Source organism: Corylus avellana, chromosome ca2, assembly GCF_901000735.1.
Source record: "Corylus avellana chromosome ca2, CavTom2PMs-1.0".
NCBI lineage: Eukaryota > Viridiplantae > Streptophyta > Magnoliopsida > Fagales > Betulaceae > Corylus > Corylus avellana.
In genome coordinates, this window is record NC_081542.1 from 15,183,702 (window position 1) to 15,205,347 (window position 21,646).

Below are 21,646 nucleotides of genomic sequence, written 5' to 3' on the forward strand. Positions count from 1 at the left end.
CCAAAGGGTAATAAAGAAACAAAATACTGTTATATATTAACTTGAACACATAAACCCACTGTTTATGAAACAAAATACTTGATATTAGTTATAATAAGTTGATTAATTGCAGCCCATTGTTTTTGTAATTTCAGTGGACGCATGCAATTGCATCCAACGCTGGACTCTACAAGGACAGGTAACAAATTCTTATATAATCAAGTTTTTGTAATTTCAATTTCATCTTTATATTTTCTCTTATATATCATTTCCCAATTAAGTTCCACAAGCATTTCGAATTCCATCAATGGCGACATCAGAGAAGCAAGTGATGGTGGTTGGCTTCGACGATCATGAACACAACGCATACGCTTTGGAATGGAGTCTGAAGCATTTCTTTACTCCCTGTTGGGTCATGGATCAGCCCATACAATATTCAATAACCTCCAGGCCCAGTTTGAGAAAGCCCAAGACCTAAATACGAGACTCATGAATCCGAGACCTATGTCCGAGGCCCAGTAAGCTGAGTCTCTCGCATCCGAGGCTATTAATGCCGAGACTCTCAAAGCCGAGACCATGAAGTCCGAGATTAACTCAGGACATGTAAATCTCGGCTTAAGGGATAACTCAAGTGTCTTAGAAACTATTGCTGTTGGTAAATAAATAATCTTGTTGTTTACTAAGGCACCAGACCAATCTACGATTCAAATCCTCTATATATCAATAAACATACGCCAGTAACCGAGTCCCACTCGATCCCTTGATCTCGAGCCACTAAAATCGCGGAATGACTAACAAACATTATCTGTCATTCAAATGTTTGTTCAGCTAATATCAAGGGATAAGATTCCTGAATATGTGGAAAATCAAATCTTTTCATTGCCTATAAATACAAGTCATATTATCGAAGCAAAGGTAATCACAACTCTCATTATCTGAGCTCTATAGTTGTTGACAATATCCTCTTTTGTTCTCATCCTGACTTAGGCATCGGAGTGTTCCCGCGGGCTCACCCCCGGTCACTTCGATCCTTCTTTCTTCTTTGTTGTGCAGTCAAATAGTTCATGTATTGGTCAACTAAAACGAAGCAGGCGTGTCACGACACCATTTGGAGAAATTGTGCATCAACAGTTTGGCGCCGTCTGTGGGAACTTTAGATTTTCATCAGTTCTCTATTAATCCAAAATGGTGACTACTCGCTTCACTGCTGCAGCCTCCAACGCACCACCACCACCATCCGATCTAGCCGAATTCATGAAGCAGATGTCTGAATCCATGAAGGCTCTGAAAAAGCAGAATGAAGACCTGGCTGTAAGGCTCACAGCAGCTGAGGGCCGTAATAGCCAGAAGGACCAAGAGCGAGCAAGAAGGCGTGAAGAACGGCGTGAGAGGGAAAGACGAAGGGAAATTCGCGATGGGAAGCGAACTGCAGGTTCACATCGCGAGGAGGAAGCAAGTTCAGTCCAAGCTAGCCATCATACTACTGTCTAGAATGAGGAGCATCGTGAGTAGCAGAACCCAGAGAGGTCTCAGCATACTAGGCCTCGAAGGGAGCAATTTCAAGGGCGAAATGAGACCCAGATGAGTGCTGACATGGAAGATTTAAAGAAGAAGTACGAAGAGCTAACTCGCAAGTTGGCTGCAAAGGATGAAAAAACCCCCGCTGCAGGGTTCATGGATAACACCAATTTGCCTTTCACTGATCGGGTGTTAAGTTTCCCTTTACCTGAAAACTTCAAAATGCCTCGTGTCAAGGAGTTTAACGGTAGTGGCGACCCTTCAGAACATATGGAAAGTGTTCGTGTTCACTTTTCCCTTCATAGGTTTCCAGATGAAATAGCATGCAGAATCTTTCCTCTTACTTTGGAAGGAGTTGCTCATGATTGGTTTGATAGATTGCCTGCCAAGTCAATAGACAGTTTCAAATAACTTGGAAGTCTCTTTTTAAGCCAATTCCTGGCTACCAAGAAGAGGAGGAAGCACTCGGCTTGCTTACTGTCATTGCGTCAAGGAAATGAGGAAAGCCTAAAAGATTTCATGCATAGGTTCAATAAAGAAAAATTGTTAGTGGATAACCCAGGGGATCAGACGGTATTATTCGCGTTATGGCTTGGAGTCAGGCCAAATAGGCCTCTAATGGCTGAAGTATCAAAGAGTTCGACAGAAATAACTCTTCCAGAGTTTGTCGCCAAGACAGAGGAGTATATTAATCAGGAGGAAATGATTAAGGCTCTCACGAAAGGTCAGGAGGAAGAAGACCAGGAGAAGGAGGACGCCAAAAAGGAGAAACCTATAGCATCTGCTCCGAAGGAAGAAAGGTTCCAGAAGAGAGTAGTAAAGAAGGCTGTACCATCAGTCCCAAAGACAGAACCCTGTCGGCGTGAAGATCGAAGGTTCACACCTTTGAATACCAAGGTCAACGAAGTGTTTATGGAGATTAGAAGAGACCTGACTTTCAGGTGGCCGAGTAAGTTACGGGGTGATCCATGGAAGTGAGATCGGATGAAATTCTGCGAGTACCATAATGATCACGGGCATTTGACGGAAGACTGTATAACCTTGCGACAGGAAATCGAAACTTTCATTAGAAATGGAAGGTTGGTAAGATTCCTAGCAGGAGAAAGGAATCGAGATGCGATGCACCAGCAGCCCCTCCTGTTGGATGCAAACCGAGCTGAAGGGGGACGAGAGCCGAGACGTGATCGGGATGATGGTCCTAGAGAAGATCCGAGACCCCCTCGGGATCAAGGAGTGGTAGGCGAGATCCACACCATCGCTGGAGGAATAGCTGGTGGAGGACAGGCTAATTTGGCCAGGAAAGCCCATGCCAGGAAGACACAGGCCGAGGAAGTCTTTACAGTACAGAGACCGTCCAAAGTTGCAAGAAAGGATTCAATGACCCTTTCTTTCTCTGAAGAAGATGCCAGGGGGGTAATGCAGCCGTATGATGACCCACTAATCGTAACAGTGACAGTAGCCAACCATATGATCCACATAATTTTGGTGGACAATGGAAGCTTGGCCGATGTGCTGTACTGGCAAGTTTTTAAGCTAATGGGTATTGATCGTGATAGGATCACACCATTTAGCTCTCCCCTGGTTGGATTTGCAGGAGAGCAAGTCCAACCGATTGGTCTTATTTCACGCCCTGTGACGGCAGGGACAGCACCTAAGCAGAAAACTGTAATGGTAGATTTCCTGGTTATTGACCGACTAGGTGCCTACAATGCCATTATCGGTAGACCTGCTTTAAATAAGTTGAAGACCGTAACTTCAACATACCATTTGATGATAAAGTTCCCGACGGAAGAAGGAGTCGGAGAAGTAAAGGGGGATCAGACCCAGGCAAGAAGATGTTACAATACGTCCCTCAAGAGGGTCTCGGATCCGACCCCCATTGTAATTGGTACAGTATGAGGTAATAACAGGAGTGACCCAAAGGGAGAGCCAGCTGAGCCACTGGAGGATGTGGTAGTAAGTGGAGACAAGACTTTGAAGATTGGGACACAGCTCAGTCCCAGAATCCGAGACGACCTCATCATCTTCCTAAGAGGGAATTTAGAAGTTTTTGCATGGACTCATGAAGATATGCCAGGAATTGACCCTGAAGACATCCTCCACCAGCTAAATGTGGATCCAAGTGTGAAATCGGTGAAGCAAAAAAGAAGAAAGTTCGCTCCTGAGCGGAATGTGGCCATAGCTGAAGAAGTGGAGAAGCTTCTCAAGGCTCGTTTCATTGAAGAAGTATATTATCCCGATTGGTTGGCCAATGTAGTATTGGTCAAAAAGTTCAATGGGAAGTGGAGGATGTGCGTAGATTTCACTGACCTCAATAAAGCTTGCCCAAAAGACAGTTTTCCATTACCTCGCATTGATGCATTGGTGGACTCAACAGCTGGATATGGCTTACTCAGCTTCATGGACGCCTTCTCTGGTTACAACCAGATATACATGCATCCAGAAGACTGTGAGAAAACTGCATTCATAACTAACCGAAGCCTGTACTGTTATAAAGTCATGCCCTTCGGTTTGAAGAACGCAAGGGCAACATACCAGAGGCTGGTAAACAAGATGTTTCGAGACCAGATCGGACGTAATATGAAAGTATACGTTGATGATATGCTAGTCAAGAGTGTGTTGCCACAGGACCATGTACTCGACTTGCAAGAGACGTTTGCAACCTTGAAGAAGTACGAGATGAAGTTGAATCCCTCAAAGTGTGCATTCGGAGTTTCATCAGGAAAGTTCCTCGGTTACATGGTGTCCAGCCGAGGAATAGAAGCCAATCCTGAAAAGATACAAGCTGTCTTAGATATGCAGTCTCCGAGAAACTTGAAGCAGCTCCAGCAGTTGACAGGAAGGGTAGCGGCACTAAATCGATTCATTTTATGATCAACGATAAGTGTCTTCCGTTTTTCAAAGTCTTGCGAAAGGCCTTTGAATGGACAGACGAATGTGAAGAAGCCTTCGGACAGCTAAAAGAGTATCTGATGAGCCCACCTTTGCTGAGCCAGACAATACCTGGGGAGGTACTTTATTTATATTTAGCCATGTCTCAAACGGCTGTCAGTGCTGCATTAATCCGAGAAGAAGAAGGAATTCAAAAGCCTGTATACTTCATAAGTAGAGCTTTGAGAGGCGCTAAAGAAAGATATCCTCAGATGGAAAAATTGGCTTTCGCCTTGGTTATAGCATCCAGGAAGCTCCGACCCTACTTCCAAGCTCATACTATCAGGGTATTGACTGAATACCCTTTAAAGAAAGTACTAAGAAAGCTAGATCTGCCGGGAATATTGGCTAATTGGGCTATTGAATTGGGAGAATTCGACATTGAGTTTCTCCCTCGGAATTCTCTCAAGGGCCAGGCACTGGCTGATTTTCTGGCAGAATTCACTGGTTTGCCAGATGTCACCAGCTAGCCAAGTGATGAGACCTGGGTAATTTATGTAGATGGATCATCTACAAAGAAGCACGGTGGAGTTAGGGTAGTAATGATCACACCCGATGGGGAAGAATTGTGTAGTTCATTGAAATTCAAAACCACAAATAACGAGGCCGAGTACGAGGCTGTCTTGGCAGGACTCAGTCTAGCTCTTGAAATGAGAGCCAAATTTGTGAAAATACGGAGTGATTCTCAGGTCGTCGTAGGGCACATCCAGGGTGAATTTGAAGCCAAGGGAGACAAGATGAAGTTATACTTATCTAAAGTACAAGACTTGCGAAGTCTATTCAATAAATTCAGTATTGTGAAAGTTCCGAGGCCGGAAAATGAGAGAGCAGACCAATTGGCCCGAATAGCTTCAACAGCTAACGGGGAGATGGAAGCCGAAACCCCTGTCCAAACTCTTCTACAATCATCCGTTACCGAGACGGTGTCGGTTTTGACAACCGAGACCATACCTGATTGGCAACTGGAAATAGTAAAATACCTGGAAATAGGAGTACTTCCTTCAGATAAAAAACTGGCTATCGATTGAAGGTAAGAGCAGAAAGGTTTACAATAATAAATGAAGTCCTTTACAAAAGGGGCTTCATGTTGCCACTTTTAAAGTGTGTTTCGAAGGAAGAAGGAGATTATATCCTTAGAGAAATCCATGAAAGGATCTGTGGAAGCCATTCTGGGGCCAGAATACTGGCACATAAAGCAGTCCGAGCGGGTTTCTATTGGCCCAACATGAATCGGGACTCGGCAGATATTTTCAGGAATTGTAATAAGTGCCAGCGATTCGCTAATGTCACTCATCAACCTCCTGAAGACCTGAGTGCAATCTCTTCACCTTGGCCCTTCTCCCAATGGGGGGTAGATATAGTAGGACCATTACCTCGGAGCAGGGGAGGTGTACCGTTCGCGGTTGTTGCTGTAGACTATTTCACTAAGTGGGCAGAGGTTGAAGCCTTAGTGAATATCACAGCCAAAGCAATAGAACGATTCTTATGGAAGAACATCATATGCCGATATGACATTCCCCATGCTTTTATCACAAACAATGGCAAGCAGTTTGACTGCGACTCATTCCGAGCCTGGTGTGCCCAGTTGCGAATAAGGAACTATTACTCGTCTCCAGGGCACCCCCAGGCAAATTGGCAGGTAGAAGCCACCAACAAAACAATTTTCAAAATCTTGAAGAAGAAGCTGGATGATCGGAAAGGAAACTAGGCAGAAGATCTTCCAGAAGTATTATGGGCATACTGAACGACCAAAAGAATTCCAACCGAAGAGACACCATATGCCTTAGCATTCGGAACTGAGGCAGTCTTCCAGCCGAGGTAGGCTTAGGCAGCTATCGCATAGAAACTTTCCAATCCGAAGCTAATAATGAAGGGTTGCAGCTGCACTTGGACTTACTATAAGAGAAGCGGGATCAAGCCTAGGTGGCTATGGCAGCATATCAGGCAAGAGTGACTCGATATTTCAATAAAAAGGTCAAGCCTCGGAGCTTCAAAGTTGGAGATGTAGTTCTACGTAAAGCTACTTTGGTGACTAAGGACCCAGTTGAGGGAAAGCTGGCTCCTAATTGGGAAGTGCCTTATAGAGTGATTGAGTGCAAAAGAGCAGGAGCATACCACCTGAAAGATTCCAAAGGTAAGGTTCTTCCGAGGCCTTGGAATGCTGAGCACCTTAAAAAATACTATGTCTAAATGCTGTGATATGTAGTTTGTTTGTCATTTCACTACTTTATTTCAATGAATAAAAGTATCTCGGAGTTATGCAGTATATAAGGTTCATATGTACAAGTTAAATGATTTTATTAATCTCGGAGAAGACGGCTGAAAAGGCGCTTCCGAGCATGATGCAACCAAAATGAGCATTCTCTTAACGTAACCCAAACTCAGAAACCTCAAAGAACTCTCCGAGACCTAGCTCGGAGTAGCATAACTATGAGTAAGTCTGAAGAAAAAAAAAACCCTAATTCAACTCTCCGAGATTTAACTCGGAGTAGGAATTAAACTCTCCGAGATTTTACTCGGAGTAGAAATCTGACTCTCCGAGACTTGATCAAGCTCCACGAGGCTTAACTCGTGGTAGCATAACTAAGGCTAAACTAAAGTCTCCAAGATATAACTCGGAGAAATATAGTTATAAGCTTCTTTTAACTTAGGCAACAAACAAATATCAGAAAGTTGTTACTTCAAGATTCATATAAAAACAAAAAACTCGTTTCATTAAGGAACTTGAGGTATATACAAAGAGCTGTCAAATGGTATTACATTATGTTGCCTTAGGGGCAGAAGCAGGATTAACATCGGGAGCCTTGGCAGATACGGACTCGGCAGAATCGGCCTCGGATCGGGTGTCATCAGGATCAGACTCGGCACCTTGGCAATGTTGATCTGAAAAGGGATCGAAGAAAAATTCTTTTATCCCTGCTGCATCAGGTAATAGTTCTTGGCCTAGGTTTACCAGTTGAGCCATAGCTGCGTCCGAACAAGGGATATCCTCGATCTTCACTCTGTCGAGATCTATTTTCCAGGTTGAGTCCTTAGCCTATGCTCGAAAGGTTTCAAAATCGAGAATGAGCCCGTCGGCCCAGGCAGAATTTCGAACCCATGAGGCAAAAGATAACTGACGCAAATAATTTGCAGCACGGCTTTTAGCCTCCTTCAGCTGAGCCCTCACCTGAATATATTTGCCTTTGAAGAACTTTAGTTTCTCCTCGGCAATCACCTTAGCTTCATTCGTTTTCACCACCAATTTTTTCTGGTCCAAGATTTCAGCTTGAGCTAATTCTAGCTGATCCGAGACCCCCGTGTGCGCTTCTCCCAGCTGGTTCAGGTCTTCTTTTATAATGGAATTGTCCTCCTGGAGTCGGTTTATTTCCGCTCGAAGACCCTCAATCTCAGCCGCCAACTCTGTGGCCTTGGATTCAGCCCTTGCGCGAGCCGCGGCCGCCTCGGAAGTCTCAGCCTCCATTATTGACTGCTGTCGGCCCGAGAGCAGCAGCTCTTCGTCTTGCTTAGCCACTACCTCCTTTAGCCTAGCATTTTCAGCTTCCAGATCAGTAACTAAGCCTTGGAGGGTGTTAGTCTTAGTGGCCGAGTCATTAGCTACCTTCCGGAAGTAGCAATACAAAACCAATGACCTCATAATAGCCTAAGAAAAGGATTTTGTCAGTACATGTATGTAAAAAAAAAAAAAAAAAAAAAGAAGAGAAAGATGATACATTTACAGTAAGTTGAAAAAAAATCATCTGTTCTGTCATGCCTTGAGCAGAGATATCACGCTCCATTATAAGGCTCTCATGCGGAATTAAATCCACCAATGCTAAGAAAGGGTTACCCTTCAGGTTACCACTAAAGTCTGCCAGACGTCCGCCGACAGTCCAATCGACTCCCTGAGGTCTTATTGGCGAGACGGAAGAGGATGAGGTCTCGGCAGCAGACTCCCTCTCTTTAGCCGAGTCCTTCTCGGCAACCTTCCCGACAGTCGTAGGAGTCGGCGTCCGAGCCTTAGTAGATATAGGATCATGGGCTTCCGGTTCGGCCTCGTCAATAGGGGAAAGAGGTCGAGATCCTTCGACAGCTGCAGTAGGCCCCTCGGTCCTCTCACACACCATCTCTACGGAGCTATCTGAATGCTCCACCAACTCTATATCATCCAAAATATGTTGGATATTGGAGCCCAAGGGTTGGAGCGAAAGAGATTCGATGGGGATTGCAGTCCTGGCCTCAACACCATCCGAGGCCAAGGGAGTGGCATTTAATGGGCGTGCTAGGACAGGTTCGTTTGCCAGAAAAGCCTCAACTTCTGCAACTGGTTTCACCACAGGCCCAGGAGCAGCCTTTCGCCTAGCAGCCAATAAGCTGGCAAACTGATCCTACACCTTCATTTCTGCCGTTTTTACGAGCTTCCTCTTCTTAGGTTGAGGAGCCTCGGGTTTGTCAGATTCCACGGGCTCATCGAACAAGCACAGAGCCCTAGCTGCCCAATGAGGAGGGTTGAGTTTTTTGGCCCTCGTGTCCATTTTCAACGACCCCGTGGTTCGGAATTGCGGAGCAGCAGGTGGGTTCACTCTCCCACTGATCCTCAGGGCCCCACCTGTTCGGAGTGGTAGATTCTTCTGCTTAGGTGACTCGATTAGTTTGCCTTTACCTTTGTCGAGTGTGGCCTTCTTCGGGGTAGCCCCCCGGGTATTAGCAGCCGGAGGATCTGAAATGACAAGCTTTGGGTCTCGGGTGATCACAGAAGCAAGTCTCTTTTTGCCTCCGCCAACACCTCCATCTACTGCAACGAGGCCTTTCCCCTCCGAGGCCGTACTCATTAGCAGCGAGTAACTCAGCAGACTCTCATGTTTTTGAGTCCACCGTAAAACATCGTTCACATGTTGCTGTTCGTTGTCGGTGAGGGTTGGCTCTTTAGAAGCGTTCCCAGCAGGAACACTGGTTTCCCGAGGTACTCTTGGACCTTGGGCAACTTTAGTAGGATGAAATTCCCATTGGCCCGTTGCAAAAAAGTATTTTCCCTTCCACGCGTGGTTGCTGGAATACTTTCCGTCTACATGGATGAATTTTCCCCGTCGTGACTGAAAGTTGTATAAGCCATCGCACTTTGGGTTCTTCTGGAGCCGATATACCCATAAAAATTCTCGGGCAGTGAGGTGATGTCTCGGTCCGAGCGCCAAAGGCCACAGTAGCACGCAGGCATAAATAAGCCTCCAGGCGTTGGGCACGATCTGATGCGGGGCCAGGTTCAAATAGCTCAGCAGCTCTTGTATTATTGGTGGGAAGGGTAGTCGGAAACCGGCACGAAACATAGTCTCGTACAGACAAACTTCATGAGCGTCGGAACGCACTATAGCACCTACCCGTTCGTCATCGAATCGCAACTTCACAGATTTGGGAATAAAACATTCCTCCCGGATTCTTGCTTCATCGGCTTTAGTCAATAATGGCCGCCAGCAGGCTGGATAGGTGTTTCCTCCGAGACCGTTAGAGCCTGATCCCTCATCTCCAGACATGATATGAGAAAAAGAAGAAAGAAGGTTTTCAAGAAACAGAGAAGAAACAAAAAGTTAGAGCTCGACTAGAAGATAGGAAGAATGAAGAAGACCACCGCGTTTTAATAGCATTGCCTCAGTAACCTGCGCATTAAATGCGCTACAAGGAGCAGGTCTCGGCAAGTGACACGTGGACGTACCTCTTGACCAAGTTCAATGCACTGACAGAGTCTCGGAATACCAATCGACATCTACAGTTGACGAGTGACAGTGTCTCGGAATACCAACCGACGCCGCCTGAAAATTTAAAATTCAAATTTTCCCTCCGAATTTTGAAATTCAAACTTTCCAAAATTTGAATTTCAAAATTTCCGCCTTGGTTGTCCGAGACGAGGCTCGGAGGATTATTGGTCGTCTCGAAATTCCTCCCGAAGAGCAGGTCTCGGGGGGTAGACCCATTCCACTTAGACATGAAATTTCCATGATTTTGCAAAGCATCGAAATTGGGGGGTAACTGTTGGGTCATGGATTAGCCCATACAATATTCAATAACCTCTAGGCCTAGTTTGAGAAAGCCCAAGACCTAAATACGAGACTCATGAATCCGAGACCTATGTCCGAGGCCCAGTAAGCTAAGTCTCTCGCATCCGAGGCTATTAATGCCGAGACTCTCAAAGCCGAGACCATGAAGTCCGAGATTAACTCAGGACATGTAAATCTCAGCTTAAGGGATAACTCAAGTGTCTTAGAAACTATTGCTGTTGGTAAATAAATAATCTTGTTGTTTACAAAGGCACCAGACCAATCTACGATTCAAATCCTCTATATATCAATAAAGATATGCCAGTAACCGAGTCCCACTCGGTCCCTTGATCTCGAGCCACTAAAATCGCGGAATGACTAACAAACATTATCTGTCATTCAAATGTTTGTTCAGCTAATATCAAGGGATAAGATTCCTGAATATGTGGAAAATCAAATCTTCTCATTGCCTATAAATACAAGTCATATTATCGAAGCAAAGGTAATCACAACTCTCATTATCTGAGCTCTATAGTTGTTGACAATATCCTCTTTTGTTCTCATCCTGACGTAGGCATCGGAGTGTTCCCGCCGGCTCACCCCCGGTCACTTCAATCCTTCTTTCTTCTTTGTTGTGCAGTCAAATAGTTCGTGTATTGGTCAACTAAAATGAAGCAGGCGTGTCACGACACCATTTGGAGAAATTGTGCATCAACACTCCCTTTGCTTCAAACCTTCATTTCCAGCTTGTCATCGTCCATGCCAGACCCTCCCCCCCCCCTCTATTCCTATTCCTGGTACCTCCAACTCTCTCAAAACATCCATTAATTCATGTTCTTTTGATTATGCATGTATTATATGTATATATGTGTATGCATATATAAATGGGTTGGTTTCATTTTGTGGAGTTGATAATTAGCTGCAATGTTATTGGTGTTTTGATCAATTTTGTAGAAGCCTCCGAAATTTTACGATATACAGAGGCAGACTTGAAAAGGATAGCTGCCCGAGTTGCTGAAAACGTTGAGGAAATTTGCCACAATCAATTGGTAAGATTCCACACAAATATTACTGTTTGAACTGAGTTTTTCCATTCAGTACATTACTGATGATCTAATGATTGTAATTGATCTCGGTGTTAAAGAATTTTCAATATTAGTATGTATATATAGCTACTTTGTTGTTTGGGAATGTTTTAAATTGAACGTATCAAAAGAGCGTTGAAACTGGATAGTCTCACATGAGAAAAAGAGATAGTTGGCACTTATAAGGCTCAATTCAGACCAAGTTATTGCTTTAAAGCAATGTTTGGCGTATGTACCGGTGTGTACACTCTAGTATGTTGCGAAGCAACACACCCATATGCGTGGTGGTGGGCACTAGTGGCGCCTTAATGGCACACTTTGGCACTTTGTTTTCTTTTGTTCTTTCAAACCCTTATGTAGTTTTAAAATTTGAGTCTGTTTTGATTTGATTTTGTTTTGTGCAAAACGCAACCAATCTACGAGCATTTCATTTTCTGTTTTATCTTTATTTTTCGGATACCCGATTGGCTTGTGGTGGTATTTTGTGTGAAAAGTGTCACTATTCTACTTGCAGTGATATGGTTGATGCTTTGATGAAAGAATGAAGTTTAGGTATCCTAGCTAGTGTGTACTTGCATTTGATTTGCCAATGCAGATATTCTGAATGTTTCAGATGCTCTATATATACATGTGTGCAGGAGAATGAAGCAGTAGTGGAGGTGATGCAAGGAGATCCTAGGAATGTTCTTTGTGATGCTGTGGAGAAACACCAGGCTTCTGTGTTGGTTGTGGGTAGTCATGGCTATGGAGCTATAAAAAGGTATTGCATGCTCTAACCTAAATTTGAACTTTTAGTGCAGCATCATCATCAGCATTATGTCATTGCTCATCAATGAAAATCTACAATCTGTGCACGCATGCAGGGCGGTTTTAGGAAGTGTAAGTGACTGCTGTGCTCATCATGCTCACTGCTCTGTGATGATTGTCAAGAGGCCCAAAACCAAACACTAAGCCATAATCCTGCTTCAAATATGTAAACAGTATATATATATACCTACTGCGGTTGCATCAACCAAGTTTAGGTCCAATAAATGTGTGAAGAGTTAATGCAATATTGTTTTGTCTTTTTTGAATTAAGGCTGTTGCTTCAAGATATGCATGTTTGTGTAAAAGATATATGTATGTGTTAATCTTTCTTATTAAAGATTTTGATTTGGTAAGTTTCAAAGGATTGTTATGAAAGAGTTGAGCATCAGTTGTGTTCGTCAATATCAATTTCATATGATATGGCTGCATGAATGGCATGTTCATCAAATTAATAGACATAATAATGCATCCCTTCGTGAAAATTTATCTGAAGATGTTTACATGTCTCAAAATTATGTTTGCAAACTTCAAAAGGTTATATATGAAGTTTATTCTTCTTGGTTTGCTTCTCTTCGGAACAAGCTCAACATGAGCTTGAGGAGAAGTGTTACACTTTTCAATTTTTTTTTTTTTTTTTTTTAAGTTGATTCCAAAATGATGTGTCACCATCCCGTGAGATTTATTATTTTGACAAATATGCTATAAACTCATAGAATAATGACACATCATTTGTAAACCAACTTTGAGAGAGATTTAAAAAAAAAACACAAAACTCTGTCACTTTTAAACAAGAGTCGCATGATATTAACTAATTAGTTTGATGTAGCGGTTAATTAATTAGACAATAACTAATTTGAAATCGGAGGAAAACCTAAATATGTAATTGTCAAAATTAAAAACTTAGGGACTAAATTTCATTTTTCCTAAATTATAAAGTCCACTAGTATTTAATACGAAACTCTGTCGCCTTTACAACCTAAAATGTCGCCACCACAACTAGTGTAGAAACAGAGTGAAACGGATGCGACGTCGTTCCTTGAAATCGATAAACCCGGACCGGTTTTTCGGGTGCGTGTTAGTTAGTCTTCCCGTATAAATAAGATTCCTGGAAAGTCCATGTAAGGTCCAAACCACGTAATCTGACAGCTCGGAGAGAGAAGAACGCCGAGAGAGAGAGAGAAGATTTTGCGGTGAAATATAAGTTGTGGGTTTGGGTTCAAATCAACAAACTTGAATCGCTTGATCATCGCCATCATCTTCCAATGGACGGTGATGGGGGTGTTGGTGGTGCTAGGGGCGCGGAACCTCAAGTTTCTGGGGTTCATTGCTCGATTTGCTCGGGTTTGGTGTCGGATAATGGAGGAAGATCCAGGGCTAAGCTGCAATGTGGGCATGAGTTCCATCTCGGTAAGCGATATTGTTTTTGTCTGTGTGGTTTGAAGAAAACTCTCTTGCTGATTGAAATTGTTGAAATATTTAGAAATTTGGCTGCTGCGTTTGTGTTGAAATAGAAGTATAAAGGAAAAAAGCTCTAGGGTTTTGGAAACTGAAGTTGAATTTCTGAAGGGTATTTTATCGTTGTAAGTTAAGAATTAGTGACTGTTTGCAGTTGCTGTTGTAGGATTTTGAATGCTTCTAACAGATTCTTTTTGGGCGTGGAAATGTGCTTTGTGTGGGGAAGGGCATTTTATAATTTCGCGGTGTCAAATTTCACTGCATCTAGACCATTGGTTGAATTTCACTGAAAATAAAGCTTGGTGGAGAAATGTGTGCTTAGTTTAGTTGAATAGGATTCTGATGCCCAGTAGGAGATGGTCTGAACTGAGATCTCTATTTGTTGTCAATGCTTGCTGATGACAATATAAGGTATTATTTGACTGTACTAGAAGAAATAAATGTAGAACACGAAATTTTTTTTATGACGGGAACCTTGACAAGCCATGGCCTTCGGACTCACCTCTGCAGAGTAAACCTCGGACCTGTGCACTACACCCTCAAAAGTTCTCCTACACGGATCAGGGTAAATAGCTGGCTTTTTACACCAGGGGATGTGGCCCCAAGGGGGAGTTTGCACCTAACAAGTCTCAAACTTGGGATCTAGGGGGTGATACTCCTAAGACCACAAGCCTCAACCACTTGGCCAATCCCTTGGGGTTAGTGCAGAACACGAATTGATTTCACACTTTGATTGTAGGAGTAATTTGTAGCAGTCAAAAATGGCAAAAGATTTGTTTTCTAGGAACGGATACTTTCCATAAGGCACAGTAATGTGATACTTCTTTCCTTTTTTCATTTTAGGTGTAGAGTGACTGTACTATTAGTTTCAACTTTCAAGGGCTATGAAACTAGGCTTGTTTAATGATACAAATGTTGCAAGTCATCTAAAAACTAGTACATACGATACTGGAGTTTTACTCAGGGTGTTGAAATGAACGAACAGCAAGGCAAGGAAAAGTACTCTCTAAGTCTCTGCCCAATGATTTTCACTTGAAGTTTGGATCTACATCTAGGAACATGATATTGATCATGTAAACTTGTCTGGAAGAAAAATGATATTTTGGTGTTATTATTAAAAACATGTATGTGTGTGTGTATTTTGAGTTGCTGCATTTATGTAGAGTTGTCAAATTCTTTTTTCTCAAGAATTACCCGAAGCAATCTTTTTCCTCTCAAATTCTCATGCTTCGGATGGTCCTTTCCCGTTTCTTTTACCATCTATCATAAGGTCAAGTATATCAATCTCCATTGGTACTTCAGGTAAAGAGATAAAAAGAAAAGGTGACACAGTTCTAAAGTTGTTGGTAGATAAAGGTTCAAGGGGATTGAGTTCAATCGGAGACAACTATTGTGCTCTAGTTCATATTGTGAACTTCTCAAAGGAGGTTGCAGTTGTGTGGCCTGGTTCAAAACAAGTACTAATAACATGGTGAAATTATTTTAAAACCTAAAGAACATACTGGAATTGTTCATTTTTTTCATGGATTGTACAGATTTCAATTCGTAGAGACATGCACAATTAAATATTAAGTAGCAATAAACCCCAAAGAGTTGGCTCAAGTGGTAAGAACCTTGGTCTTGGTGGCGTTCTATCAGGTCTAAGTTTAAATTCCCTTGGGTGCAAACAATTTATTTCCCGGTCCGTGTGGAGGGGGTGCTTTACACGGGTTCGAGGTTTACTCGACATAGGTGAGTACACAAAATAGCCTTGCCTTGGAGGGGTTTCTCGTCATAAAAAAAAATATTAAGTAGCAATATGTGCCTTCGCATCCAATAACCTTACTTCTTTTGATAAGATTATGATGAGACCTACCAACTTGTTGAAATGTCAAGTTGGTGATATCACCAACTGCATAGACCTCATTGGTTGCATGTTCAATGCAGTTTCTCGTAAGTATTGTTCCATGACGCTTTACACATTTGACATGCTGTAACATCTATTATTTATTGAGAAAGTTTGCAGACTATCCTGATGGCAACTAGTTATGTAAAGTTATTGAATGGGCTTACATGTGGCTGCTGTGATGCCAATGAATGGGCTTAAATTTTGCTGCTGCACTGCCAATCCTTTTTTTTTTTTTTTTTGTTAATAAGTAAAAGCAGAATGGGTTGGGTCTGGAAGCTACTTTTTTGACACTGCCAATCCTTTATGATCATTTTACCTTCTTCATCTAGTGCTGTTACCATTTTGGTTCTTGCTTGTCAGTGGATGTGCTGCCTATTAATTATTTCGTTTAATATGATCTGGTTTTTTTGTTTTTCATCTCATGCAGTAGAAAAATTACACTTTGGAATTTATTCTTTCTTGGTGTCATTCGGAATTATTGAGTGAATCAGGAAATAAATTCGAGTATGAATATAAATGGGTATATACACTTATCAAGAGATGAATATAAATGGTTATACAGTAATTGTTTGAAAAAAGGCACAATTCCGTTTTGGAAAAAATATGAATACACATGGCATATTGTCAATTTTAGTGAAAAGTTATGAATCATATGCTAATATGGTTTGAAATCGGTTTACTTTGGATTTCACTCATATAGCATGCACACACAAATAGACACTCACAATATAAATAAATGTATATATTTATAGTGATGCCAATTTTAATAGGAACAATTACATTAACCTCCCTCGAGTTTTTGTGGATTACATTGCATTCCTTCATTGTTTCAAATTAGGTAGTAATCTCCCTTACTTATAAAATATTATATAGCAATCACCTTCGGGTAATGCTAGAAATCACTCTTGTGTCTCCCTTGTGCCATTTCAAAAATGATGTGGCTATTAAAATCATCATTGGGCTTGTGATTGATTATTATTAAATTTTGATCAAACGGTAATTTTAAAAGCCACATCATTCTTGGAGTGACACAAGAGGGACATAAAAATGACTTCTAGAATTACTCATCACCTTCAAGTCACTAAAATCAAAGGTTTTCAACTTTTTTACTAATTCACGCAACAACAAAAAGAGAGGAAAGAAAACATTTTTCACTGGCAAATTGTTATTGGACCCTTGATTTCTGATGCTAACTTTTCTGTCCTAATTTCAAAAATTATTTTCACCCTCACAGGAAGCAAAATTTCTTTGAAATTTGGGTTTGCTTAAACAAATTAAAAAAATAACCTAGTTTTTAAACTGAATAAAGAGCAATAGGACTGTGAAGATATAAGCTGCAATAGGTTAAGTAGTTCAGAGTAAGCTCCTTAAAATTATTCAAACCCCAACAGTTAGTAAGCATAGCATAAATTTAGTGGCCGCTGCACTTTTAAAGGCAAAATAGTATTTTACACATTTTAACAATTTTAAGTTAATATTCATTTTTAGTGGTGTTAATGTCTTAAGTGTGATTGGTCTGTATAATATTTTTTAATCTGAGGGAGGTTTAGAGTCTAATTTAAACATCGGGGAAGAATGCAGTGTAATTCTGCGAAGCCTTGAAGAAGGTCTATGTAATTTTTCCTTTTTAATACTACTGGGTATGGTTTTCCCACCTCTCAATTATTTATGTTTTGACTAGGAAAGTAAGACTGTTGACAATTCTCCCTTTTTTGTGCCATGCATGCATTTACATGTTTTGTGCTCCTTTCTAATCTGTTTTGCAGATTGCATTGGCTCAGCATTTAATACGAAGGGAGAGATGCAATGCCCAAATTGCCGAAAGGTCGAGAAAGGCCAATGGTTGTATGCCAATGGCTGTACTCGTTCATTTCCTGAGTTTAGCATGGATGACTGGAATCATGATGAGGATCCCTACGACCCAAGTTATTCTGAAATGGTAAATCACTACTAATTTCTCCTTTAGTATTATATGGTTCAACATTGTAAAACACACATTTCTCAATTTGCTGAGTTCTGCACAGGAAATGCAGTGACTCTGAAACAACATTGTCTTCTCTTCAGCATGTTGCAAAGACACAGCTAAAATGTGTGTGTGTGTTAACATAGATTTTGGACTCATCTCTTTCTTGCTCCCTCTCATTGTTTGTGTGTGTGTGTGTGTGTGTGCATGTGTCCAAAAAATAAGTGCTATTTACAGCTATGGAAATCCCTAAAACATATAGAAACCCTTGAAAACATATCCTTTTCAACAAATTATTTCTTTGGAGAGCCAAAACTATTTAAAAACCCTTCACCCCACAAACGGCTAATGCCAAAACCACTGGGGACATACTTCTCTTCTTCTCCAAGATAAAATTTGAATATGCTCTCTCCAAACCCTTTTTAAAATAGAGAAACTTCACTTACCCCTTAAATTACCACACATTTTTTAATGTCTCCTCTAAACTTCAAAATTTTGCAGGGGGTGGGGGGCTGATTTATCAGTTCCTTTTAATCACCCTTCAATTAGGATTTTTCGTCAAATCTTAACGTAGGAAACAAAAATGACCAAAAGACCCCTTAAGCAAAAAGTTGGATTTTGTTGACCCGCCATGGGCTTAATTTTTTTATCTCAGTTTTTTATTCTTTATTTTATTTTATTTTAAATTAAGGACATAATTGTATTTTTAGAAATTCTATTGGGGTAGAACAAACATTTTACGTGCTAGCCGTCTAACTTAACAAAAAATCCTAACCGGAGGGGGTAATTGAAATGGGCTGATAAATCAGAATCCCACATTACAAACTTTTGAAGCTTAGGAGGTACATTAAAAAAGTCGTGGTAGTTTGGGAGAAAGTGAAGTTTCTCATTTTTAAAATGTAATACTGGTAGAGAAATTTCCTACCATATCTGCTCATGATATACATGGTTGTGTTTTCTTACCACATTTCTAATTTTGCTTTTGTGTTTTTCTTTATATCCTTTGCAGCCATTTAGAGTTCACTGGTGTCCAATTGGTGAATTGGCCCAAATCGCTACACCAATTGAGTAAGCTTGATCTCCCTTTTGTGGTTTTACATTTGATTTACTTATCTTTTTTATTTCCTGATGCAGTACACTTTTTCTGTGAATCACTCCTGCCAGGGAGCTTCTATGGTTGTAATATGGTTGTAATACTGTACATTACTCTGCTTCTATGGCATTTACTTTTCTGAGTAATTTCAATCTATTTTCTGCTTAAAAAACTTGGTCTCCCCCTTGCCCAACATTTTCATTAATTGTTGTCTCTGACATGTTGATACTATCCTTCAGGGAAGTGGAATCTTCATTGAACGCATGTAAGTTTCCAGTTATTTATTGATTTCCAGAGTAAGTTTCTTCATTGCCATATTTACTATATAACATGAGAAAGCAACTTCTCTGTATAGATCACGACGTGCGGGAACACCATGGCATGCCTACTGAAAGCACTGATGCATCATCTGTGGCTCATTCATATGTTGCATACTTTGGACCAATTCCACATGCATCCTCAAGATCAAGTGATAGCGTTGATGATCCTCACTTCAATTATCCGTGGAATGGTCTATCTGGACATAATGAGATATTAAATCCCCATACCTTTTCTGCCAATGGCATTCAATACCATAGTTGGGGCCATCATTCCCCTCCCTTCTCCCAATTTGGTAACCATATCAATGGTGCTGATCCAGCTTCTGTTCCACCAGCGACACGGGGATCTAGTCACAGTGATTCTGATGCTATTACAAGGTCCAGAATGTTTCCATCTCCGCTTGTCTTTGCTCATGGGTAAGATTTCTACGCTATGGTTCCTGTTTCTTGGGAAGGAGGGTGTGGGGGGGATGTTAAGCTCAGAGAAGGATGAACACCTATGTTTTTATTTTTTACTTTTTTTTTTGAATGATGAATCTAGATAAGCGTAGAAACTCCTTTCTAATCTCCTCATTTTGCTGACTCCGGAATGGAAATTGATTATAGTGGCATTAGTTCTTTAAAGGTTTTTTTTTTTTTTTCTTCTTTTTTGGTCTGGGCAGTTCTTTAAAAGTGCCTAGAAATGCTTCTAATGCTAGGAGTTGCGAGAAACATGTTTTCTCTTTGTTAAAAAAGCCAAAGGTTTTCTATACAGTGCAAATTATTTCTACTCTCCTTATTATGCCGAACGGAAAAGCGGTTATAGTTGCACTAGGGTTTTGCAATTAATTGGTTGTGGGATGAACCTCTAATATAATATATTTATAAGTCTTAAGAAATGCTTTTAGTGCTTGACGGTTGTGAGAAATGTCTTCTCTTTGCTAACAAAGCCAAGGATATTTCCCATAGTAAAAGTTGTTTATGGCTTTTTTGTTATTGTCATATCCTAAAATGCAACAGTTTGTTTTTCATGTGAAAGAAATCTTTTTCAAAGATTCTATAGAAATTTATCCATTTCTTTTGTATATCGTTATGTCTGAAAAAAGCATATTCTATCATAAAAATGACAGTGAAATGCCGAAATTGCTTTATTTGAGGTATGTACTAAATGTTCTTTGCCCTACTTTTTGTAGGTCTGGTCCTAGAGCTGGGAGCTCATTTGTCTCCTCGGCTGTTCCTCGTTATCCAGGATCCAATGCTCGCGCCCATGAGATGATCCCGGCTTCCCACCCCTTCCATCTTCAGCAACGACCTACAAATTCACCAGGCATGCCCTCATCTAACATTCCCGCGGTCAGGAGAATCGACGTTCCTGGGGGTTTGCCACTAGTAGTGGCAGCACCCCTACAACCTGATCGCAATGGCGGTTTTCCTATCTTTCATCGAACTCCTTCAGTCCGGGACCTTGAAGTAGAAAATCCTTTGCCACATCCATATAATGGGTGGGAAAGAGAGTTCTTTTCTCGTTTTCCACCTGTATTTTCCAGCAGGGACTCAGCACATGCTTCATATCATCATGCTGCTGGTGACTCTGATTCTGTCAACAGGTCTAGCAGCTTATGGCCTCGACATCGGTCCTAGAACATCTCCCCCCTACTGTGGTTGCAAAAGTATATTACCTAATTTATCCATTTGAAACTTTCAATCGAATTTCATCTAAATTATGTCGGGAAGCAAACATTGCTGTGGGTATTCATTCATAAGCATGGGTCCATTTTTGTACATTTTTTCAAACTTGTTTTTTTATGTAACCACTAAACCTGTAAATTCTCTTTTGGCTATCTAGTGGTGCTATAGCATCAGTTTCTTTTTACGATTGTTTACACTCAACTTTATATGTATGTATGTATTGGAACTAGCTTTGTTAAACCAGAGGTTGTTTTAATATATGGTGTATTTGCAACTTTTGTACTGTGTTCAGAACTTTCTGCTATGTTCATCTGGTGATGCTTGATAGCTTCTGACTCTTTTTAATGTGTTTCTGAAGGTGGTTTTAATTTTCTGTTTGAAAATTGTGTTTTGGTAAAATATAAAGATGAAAACTGTGTTTGTCTTGTTAAGAGTGTTTTGTTTTTGGGTTACTTGTTAATGTTTTTGTTTTGAGAAGATAACAACGTATGGAGAAATGTTATTTGCAAGTGATATCGATATTATTGGAGCTACATATCTCTTTGTCTTTTATTTTCTTGTTTTTTGAATTTTAAAGCCTGCAGAAGTCTTCACAGCTTGCCATCAAGTAGATTTTTGAAAGTGAGATTTAAAAAGAAAAAAGAAAAAAGAAAAAAATTAATTATTTGGTCTCTAGGATTTTTACAGTTATACCGAACAGATCTTGAGATCATTATGGTAAACTATCTATCCGAACTTGCCATTCATTTGATGATCCACGTTACAACTAATCCCCGATTGACACGTAGAATAGCGAATGACTCAACTAGTCATGGTCCATGAATGACACTTCTATTTCTTACAAGTATATTTCTTTTTCTGTTTCTCCTTTTAACTCTTTATCATTATTTTGTTATTCATAGACCTGAAAAGGTTACATGAAATTCAGGAA

The 21,646-nt window shown here is 40.9% G+C and overlaps 2 protein-coding genes across 2 annotated transcripts; both read left to right on the top strand.

The window, feature by feature from the left end:
- Positions 1–286: 286 nt before the first annotated feature.
- Positions 287–12,472, top strand: LOC132169137 (universal stress protein A-like protein). Its single transcript, XM_059580221.1, has 5 exons — positions 287–381; positions 11,161–11,233; positions 11,345–11,485; positions 12,160–12,281; positions 12,385–12,472. The coding sequence occupies exons 1-5, from the start codon at positions 287–289 to the stop codon at positions 12,470–12,472; spliced, it is 519 nt and encodes a 172-aa protein (XP_059436204.1).
- A 993-nt stretch (positions 12,473–13,465) lies between these two features.
- LOC132172616 (E3 ubiquitin-protein ligase RFI2) lies at positions 13,466–20,993 on the top strand. The gene is made up of 6 exons (XM_059584148.1): positions 13,466–13,735; positions 17,438–17,610; positions 18,644–18,702; positions 18,967–18,992; positions 19,083–19,464; positions 20,220–20,993. The coding sequence occupies exons 1-6, from the start codon at positions 13,591–13,593 to the stop codon at positions 20,665–20,667; spliced, it is 1,233 nt and encodes a 410-aa protein (XP_059440131.1). The 5' UTR covers positions 13,466–13,590; the 3' UTR covers positions 20,668–20,993.
- The last annotated feature ends 653 nt before the right edge of the window (positions 20,994–21,646 follow it).